The 9,276-nt window shown below is 36.9% G+C and overlaps 1 protein-coding gene across 3 annotated transcripts in view; it reads left to right on the top strand.

Moving 5' to 3' along the window:
• Positions 1 to 9,276, top strand: part of LOC106883825 (uncharacterized) — a 58,968-nt gene that overhangs the window by 23,603 nt on the left and 26,089 nt on the right. Inside the window, exon 6 of one of the 3 annotated variants that reach the window (XM_052968651.2) lies at positions 6,176 to 6,825. The exons of the other annotated variants lie outside the window; for them this stretch is intronic. Coding sequence (XP_052824611.2) covers positions 6,176 to 6,364 — 189 coding nt within the window. The 3' untranslated portion in view covers positions 6,365 to 6,825. Of the gene's footprint in view, positions 1 to 6,175; positions 6,826 to 9,276 lie in introns of those variants that run through there. 3 annotated transcript variants of the gene reach the window in all.

The raw sequence follows: 9,276 nt of genomic DNA, 5'->3' as shown, positions 1-9,276 counted from the left end.
AGTGAATGTTATTTAAATGCTGAAAATGTATGTTTTTGCCAATGTTTACATCTGTAAGAATTTTCTATGAAAGTATTTACCAGATTATTCTTTGAAAATAAAATAAAGAGGAGCTCGGTAACACAAAGATGGCAAAATTTTCCACCCTTTTCATATGGCTTAGAAATAGAAAGAATAAGCCAGTCTAGTTTAAATTTAATGTTATTATCTTTAAGATCCCAAATTAGTTTGCTAAGGCTCGTGGTATTACGTTTGCTTCTATCTCTAAAGGATGAAAAATGGTTAGAAATTCTAATGGATAATGGTGAAGAGGAAGATCCTACATAAAAGTGAGTATTTGTAGGAGTACTAACTTGGCATTGGTAGATAGTGTTTCTGAGTTTCGCATTTTCACTTAAAAAACTAATTCTTTTGCTATTAACTTCTGAAATAATGATTTTGTTGTTGTGACTATTACTATTATGTATCGTGTTATTATTATTGTTCCCTATATTATTATTATTATTATTGTTATTATTGTTATTTTGGTATGGGTTAATAATGTCTGGCTCAATGTTATTACTGTTGGAACTCTCTAGTGGATGCAAAAGCCTCATATTGTGTGCAGATATTATCTGTGAAATGTTCTTCATGTTAGAGAAACCGAATCTAACCCTGTGTGTGTTTATGACTTGGGAGTAATGAGAGTGTTTAGGAAAGTTCTTATTTATAGCGTTTTGGAACTGGGATACCAAGTTTGACTTCACACTTTTACTAAAAGGAAGAATTACCCAGACATTTTTATTAGGTTCTGGTTTAGAATGTTTTCCAGTATTGTTTATAAATAGTCTTCGTTTATTATTATCGTTGAGACAAGGTTTTATTTGACGGTTATTTCCCCTATTTCGTGAAAAAATGTTAAGCTTGTTGTTATCGTTAAGGAATTTATGATTTATTGTTATTATTGTTATTATTGTTCGTAGTTATTGTTATTATTTAAATTAAGAACTGTATCATTATTACTATTGCTATTAATATTATTATTATTATTACTACTCAGATCGGTTTCATAAGTAGAATCTATATAATTAACCTTTTCTCTGTAACCTGCTTTTAATAAAGCTAAATTGTAAAATTCAGCCTCCTTATTGAAGATGCATTCATTCGTAGATAGATTGGTTAGTCTAAGTGAAATATTTTTGACCAAATTTCTCGTTACAGAATTTGGATGATTGCTGGATTTACTGATATATTTTAGGTTAGTGGAGGGTTTGTGATACGGGAAAAATGTTTTAGTATGTAGATCTAAAGTGACGTCCAAGAAGTTAGCTATAGATGTTTCATCTTCAAATACTATACCAACGCCCATTCTACTAAAAAACCTAGCTAATCTATTTTTAACTTTTTGTATTTTTTGATTTGTGGTGTTCTCTAAGTATAATAGACAATCGTCTCTGTATAGACCACCCTTCACATTTAGGAATTGGTCTTCTAATTCGTATAGAATGTATGTGCATACTAAATTTGCTATTTGTGCTGAATCGGAGCTTCCCATAGGGACATCAAATCCTTCTGGGGTGTCCTTACGTATCCATAGTTTTTTTTATTGAACTTAATTATAGAATTTCTAGCTGCTTTAATAACTTTAAATCCCTCTCTAGGCATACCCGCCTTCTTGTGAGCAAACCAAAGTGCTTTGTTTAAAATAATGGGGTTAATTGAGGGATAAAAATTAGATATGTCAAATTGGATAAATTTGGCATTATGTTTGTTATTAATATTGCGAAACCATTCAACTACCTGCAAAGAATTGGACCATAAACTAAGTTTTAATTTGTTAACTAAAGTAGGTATGTATTTGTCAAGTATATTTTTTACTAAGAATACCAATATCTGATTTGGATGGACAGATTAGACGTAATTTAGGGCTATTCCAAAAGTTTATCTTATGGTCTTTTAAAACGAAATAGGGTTGTTTTGGGTTTAAAGGTTCAGTTCTCTTTTGTAAATCATATTCCCCCATGATTTTTTTCGCTTCAAGGTTAGCATTCCTAAGTGTTGTTTTACTTGTGATTCGGTAGTTTTTTTTCTATTTCTCTTTTTAGGAGATCATTGTAATGTTCCTTAGATAATTCCCATGCATTCCCTGAAGAGAAGGTTACAATTTTAACATCACAGATCCCTATGGATCACATAGGTTGTAATCCTTTGAAACATATGTAGGAATAAAGTATGCAATTATAACATGCGTTTTCTCCATTCCTTAAATTTATATATATATATATATATATATATATATGTATGTAGGTAGGGTTAAAATCCAAGATGTGCCTTCTTGAAGCACATCTGCTTATTCCAGTGGTCTAATCCGGTATATAGTCGTTATATTTATGTGGGGTCCGCATTAGAATGGAAAATTCTAAAAATATTGTTTGCCGAGTAATTATAGATAAAAGCAAGATGTTGGCTAAATTGTTTTGGTTTTAAATTTTTTCATCATTATACATGTTTCAATAGAAATTATAAATTTGTATATGTCGGAGAAACGTCTAAGAAATTCTTTATTATAAATTCTTCAGACAACGATTCAAATAATATAAGATTTACATTTGGAAGAAGCGTTTATATAGAGTTAGTGATTAACCAGGCGATGTATAGATAGTTCAGAGAAAAAACAAAGACCAAATGTAGTAATAAAGAAAGAAGGGAGAGAGAGAGAGATTCAAAATATATATTCATTTCAGTATATATACCTATACATATACACACAAACACTGATTTATATATGTGTGTGTGTGTGTGTGTGTGTGTGTGTGTGTTTGTGTGTGTGTGTGTGTGTGTGTGTGTGTGTGTGTATGTGTGTGTGTGTGTGTGTGTGTGTGTGTGTGTGTGTGTGTGTGTGCATAATTCAAAATTAGGATAAAATCTTTATAAGAATTTATCAAGTAGTTAGCGTGAAAAAACCTCATAAGGGAAAAATCCATCAATTATTCCCTATAAATATATTTATTTATATTAAGGGCATTACTATACATAAATGCCTCATGCTAGGAGGGACTCTAAAAGTCAAACTACCATAATAAACGCATTTTTACCGAACGCGGAGGGTTATTCAAAAATAATGAATCGACTTCATTACGCAATATTTTAATAAGGAAAAGTAATAGAAAACTCCAGCTAAGTCACAAGTATTTACTTACAATCAACTTTTATTTCCTGTCTTACAAGTTTTCAATGTGGCCACCACCTGCAGCACGGGTAACATCAATGCGATCAGAGAATTCCTCCCAGACGCGTATCAGCATATCACGATCCACTGAGTTGATCGCTGTTGTTATTCGATGTTTAAGGTCATTGAGGTTAGTGAATAGCGGTGGAGTTCTCTAAGTTTTGAATGGCTGCCACAGGGGCGCTGTAGTCGCGTCGTTCTTCCGGCAACTTTCAGTTGTTTGTTTACATTCAGAATGGCGAGTCCTCAGCAAAAGGCGTTCTGCGTTCTCGAGTTCGCGAAAACAAATTCGATTGTCACGGTGCAGCGTGTTTTTCGATGGCGATTCGACATTAACCTGCCCTCTTCTAAGAACATTCGACGGTGGTTTTAACAGTTGCAAGAGAGTGGGTGTCTGTGTAAAGGAAAAAGTCCAGGACGGCCACGAGTTTCGGAGAAACAAGTGTCGAGAATCCGTGCTAGACTTTTTTACGTACGTATGTGTGTATGTATGTATGTATGTATGTATGTATGTATGTATGTATGTATGCAAGTACGTATGCATGTATGTATATATGTATGTATGTACGTGTGTGTGTGTGTGCGTGTGTTTGTGTGATCACAGACGCAAGCCTCGAATATATGTATGTATGTGTGTATGTATGTATGTCATTGTCCAGTTTTATTTCAAGATTTCTTGCTAATAGAGAAAGAGCGATTTCTAACCTAGATCCAAGATTCCTTCATTGGAATTTGAACATCAACAGGAGGACATTTTTGTATATATTTCTGTATTTGTGCAGATTTGTAGGTTGTTTTGTTTTATGTGTGTATTCTCATGCATATACTTGCATATCTAGACATGCTCATATATAATTGAATGATAAACTTCTGGGAAGTTTTACAGATACTTACAGTTCCAGTGATGGATTGTATCTGTAGTCTTCGAATTAGCTTTCTCCTTTCTGGTTTTGAGAAGTCTAATTTTTCAAGATTTGTATTTATGCAGTGTGTTACATATCCCAGTGTCCCAATGATTACGTATGTATGTACGTACGTATATGTATGTATGTATGTATGTATGTATGTATGTATGTAGGTATGAAATGCCTTGAAAGATCAACTTATGCAACGTCCTTCCATCTAGACCGGGTGATTCGATGAGTGTAGTATGTAAATGAGATTATAAGTCAGTTTTGTGTTTGAAGAAACATATGGCGGTTCACAGGGGTTTTATTTCACAGGATGATACGATCAATCCAGTGGAAATTAGTACTTTGCTCTGTCATCTATGCCTCAAACCATGAAGATCTACAGCAGGACTGACTAGTAATCTGAGAGATCATGGCTGAAATTCCACTAAAAACGCACCATGTGTGAATTTATGCATGTATGTATGTATGCTTGTATCTATGTATGTATGTTTATATTAAAGATGCTACCATCATAACAGTACCTGATACGAATTCTGTCTTCTTCGGTGAACTGGCTCCTGGAAAAGAGGGTTACAGCCACCAGGTAAATGTTAAACGGAACTGGGGCGACAAGGATGCATCCTTGTTTTATCCCCCCACCTGGACATCAAAGGGCTCCGAGGCGTAACCGCCGAGAGACACTCTCGCTTGCAATACCATCATGAAACTTCTGGACGATCGGGAGAAACGTTGGTGGACAGCCAAACTTCTGAAGCAGTTTCCACAGCACAGTACAATTGACAATGTCAAACGCCTTTGTTAGATCGATGGAGGCGTAACATATGTCTCTTTTCTGGAGAGCTTTCAATGCAAAGTGAACTATAAGTAAGCAGTTGGCATGGCTGGAGCACAAGGCCCTTTTGGGGAATGTGGTTTAGGGTGGGCCAGACTCAGGAGCTCTAGAACGACACAATACAACATGGCAGTAAGGATAAATGGAAGCTAGTACAGAGGCATATGAGAATTTTAGTGGAGGAAAAGTGAATAGGTATTGTTGTGGTAATATGAGTACCAGAGTGAAGTGGGTACAAATGATAGCGCACAATGTCAGCCGGCAGGTCATCTGGAAATGGAACCCGAAGAAGATCAAGTTATTGAGTCATATGTTGCGATATCCTCCTCAACACAGCCAACCTATTTACTTGGGGGTAATGATAAAACACTATTATACCCTAGGGCTCTAAGATAAGAATCTTGATCCATATCCAGAACAGGCATGACTAAGTCCTCGAAGCCATTGCTAGTGCAACTAGTAAAAGGATGAGTGATTGTAGAAATAACCCAAGAAAATACTGTAGAACTGCTCTGATGGGAGTCGTCCAGCTGAGGTTGATAAATTTTTCATCACATCTGACCTAATCTTTGTTGAAACCATCTTGGTTTCAGAGTCTACAATCTCATTACAGTGGACTTAACTGTGTCCCAGAAGGAAAAGATGATGGAGGTTCAAAAGGAAAATGGTGAAATACCAGAAGTCAGTGGGAGACAGCTGTAAGAAAAGAGAGAAGGCCCAGGAGCATGCTAGTTGGGGTGGACAGTTGAGGGTTTGCAAGCAGTTCACTATGGACCTCTAGACATTATGAGTGCGAACAGGAAAAGAGTCTTCAGGAATAACGAGTTGGCTGCAATGAAAGTAGGTAGGTAACTCTGACTAAAAAGAGGTAACCAGTGGCGTCATTAGAATGCCACTTGGATATATGCCAAAGCTTGATCAACATTGGTCGGTTCACCTGAGGTTGATCAAGATCGATCGAGGATTAATTACAGTGGCAGAGGGCCACACGTTTTGCAGAAGTGGGCAGCTGGTTCAAACCAAATGGGAATGTTTTTATTGGAAAGATGAAAAGCAAAGCTGATCCGGGCGGTAGCCGAACTCGGAAAGTAAAGAAACTTTGCTCAACACTATAAGGTATTATCATTCTATGTTAATCAATCTGCCAATTCTGTCAATCTACTTTCTCCTTTGGTAAAAATGATAATAACAAATATTGATCTCAGATTCAATTGATTTCAGATGTACCGCATCAAGGTTTTCGCATACAGGGATAGTAGCAGAATAGCATTTCTCGAGAACAAGGAGAGTGGAATTGGAGGAACGATCGATGTACAACGATTTAGCCCAAGGCGTTCTGTGATATCAAAAATCTCAGAAAAAGCTATACAGAACGCTGTTTCTGAAGCGGAATCATTGTTCGACTTTTAAAAAATCGAATGTGGAAAATGTTTAAATGATATTTGCTTTGCGTTCTTTTCATGATCCGTTCTTTGTTATGATCGATTATAATAATTGGAGTTGATGTGATTTAGTAACAGGATTCGTAATAAATTAAATGTCTGACAAACATTATTAAAAGAATTAACAATAACACAAATGACATAACTAGCAGCAACTAAAGCCATTGTTTCGTATAATTTGAAGTAATTATTTCTTACTCTGGGGTTCCGACTGTTTCTACCATAGTCACAAGGCCACAAATATGGAGGGACGGTAAGAGTCACTAACGCTGACCCCAGTATTTGGCAGGTACTTTGTTATTCGATCTGGAAGAGCGAAACGAAAGGCATAACGTTAAGTCCTGGAATAAGTATCCTAAAGACCAGGCTCTACGATTCTGCCAATCCATCATTCTTCCGATTGTAAATAATAAAAATCAGAAAATGTAATTTTGAAGTCTTATTAATTATTCTCGTTATTTTCGATGGTTGACAACTTTTACTCGTAATATCTTCTGAAATCATCAACATTAGTGACTTTGATGTATACAACTATCTATCAGTACGACCCAACGAGTAAACCCCTTTGTGATGAGTCAGCCTACCACAAAATAAGCCAAATCTTCTCCATATCACACGTTACCACCTTTAAAAAGAAGACACATCAGATAATGTAGTCCTGGAGGAAAATGAGACACTCACAGCTGTGAATATTAAATCTTTTTTATACGTTTTAATGCAATTAAAAGGTATTAAAGCTGATACGGAGCTAAACAACAACTATTCCACATGGAACCCATCTTTTAGCACAGCTGAGACCGAATCGTTTCTATTCTGCTCTTTCTATAACAGTTGATATCCTCATCTACTCGTACCGCGGTACAACCCACCTGTTCTCAAACACTAGACGACATATTTCTCACTTTTGAACTGAACCTTTACTCTTCCTGAGTCGGTTGGCCTTTATTATTGTGGTCGACGGTATTGCAGAGCTGGGCTGTTCCCAGATCTAAGTACATAGCCCCAAGTACACTTACCTCCTCTCCATTCATGGATACACCACAAAAGAAAGACAAGTCAACACGTTCGTTGCACCCATGGAACCACAGATGATGTTAGATATTGATTGAATATAACCGTATATATCTGCTGTAGAATCTCTCCAAATTTTCAGTAGGGGATTACTCCCTTGGTCTTCATTAAACGCTCAATAAATTACCCCACTCTGTAGTAGGGGTTTATTATTATAGTGGGCATGGTTGGTGCCAAACCAGTCCTACTCTCTCGTCCTTCAAATTTGTACTGGTCTGGCACAAAAAGTACCACGAACCCATTTCAGGATGTAGAATTTATATGGTATTAAATAGATGAGCGGTTAAAGATATGGTATTAAATAGATGAGCGGTTAAAGAGCAGAATATGCCAAGTGTCGAGTCTATCCTACTGGAAACTAAATTTCACTAAATGAGAAACGTGACCCATACGGAGAACTCTGTGAGTTGAAATATGAACGCCGTCAAAGAGGGCACCCAAAACCCCATTATAAGGATTCAGTGAGATGTCAAATGACATCTCACTGAAGCGGGTGGCCTGATTGTGACTGCGAGGGAGAAGATAGCGACTGGCGGCAAACAGTGACGGGTGGCTGTAAACAAAGAACTAAACGTTACAGAGTCGAATTGGATAAAACCAAGAAGAAGAAAAGGAGGAAAAGCTAGAACGAGATCCACTACAAAAGATTTGTCCACTAACAGTATTATTCTGCAACAGATGCAGTCAGGGTCGTGGCAACGCCTTTGGTCTACAATCTCGCAAAAGAGTATAACATCGCTCTTGAATGCCCTTCGCTATAACTAAAAGAGAAAAATAGCCCTTACATCCAATCATATCATACTTCATATATATATATGCATGTATGTATGCATGCATGTGTACATATATATGTATGTGTATATATATATATATATATATATATATATATATATATATATATATATATATATATATATATATATATATATATATATATATATATATATATATATAAGGTTGGTAAGTAGGTAGGTAGGTAAGCAGGCAGGCAGGCAGGCAGGTAGGTAGGTAGGTAGGTAGGTAGATAGGTAGGTAGGTAGGTAGGTAGGTAGGTAGGTAGGTAATCAGTAGTAAACTCTTAGGAGGGCTGAACAGCAGAAGCTTTTCAGCGAAAAAAGATCCCACTTTATATAAGTGCTTCGGTTCTTAACTCTTTGCACTCTAAGGGGTCCGCGCTGCATTCCAGGTCCTGACTCCTGGGTACACTTCAGCAGCAAATTTTGCGCTTCTATTTGTATTTTAACCTGCAACTTCCTGGGTGGTAGTTCGCAGTGTCTTAGAGCCAAGATTCTTTGGATGTTGTAACCACCTCGGTCTGAGATACCAGTCGTACGCAGGATCAATTATGCATTCTGAAGTTCTCTTTGATTTCTCCCTGACCAGATCCAGGTGGAACTCTTTTCGGATGCTTCAGCAATCCACTCAAAAACTTTGGTCCTCTTTTTAACAGAAATAGAGTTGTTTTATGATATCGTAGGTAGATTTGCCAACAATTCCCCTCGCGCCCATCTCTATGGCAAGGACTTTGGTTTCGAAGCCAGCTTCTCGGAAACTGGAAGCTAAGCTGACATATTTCCCCGTCTTGTACAGTGAATTTCTTCCATTCTATTTTCATTGTTGTTGGCACTCCGTCGCTTACGACGACGAGGGTTCTAGTTGATCCGATCAACGGAACAGCCTGTTCGTGAAATTAACGTGCAAGTGGCTGAGCACTCCACAGACACGTGTACCCTTAACATAGTTCTCGGGGATATTCAGCGTGACACAGTGTGACAAGGCTGACCCTTTGAATTACAGGCACAACAGAAA

This window comes from Octopus bimaculoides, chromosome 6 (assembly GCF_046866305.1).
Source record: "Octopus bimaculoides isolate indiv1 chromosome 6, ASM4686630v1, whole genome shotgun sequence".
Taxonomy (NCBI): Eukaryota; Metazoa; Mollusca; class Cephalopoda; order Octopoda; family Octopodidae; genus Octopus; species Octopus bimaculoides.
This window is presented reverse-complemented; position numbering and strand designations above follow the sequence as displayed.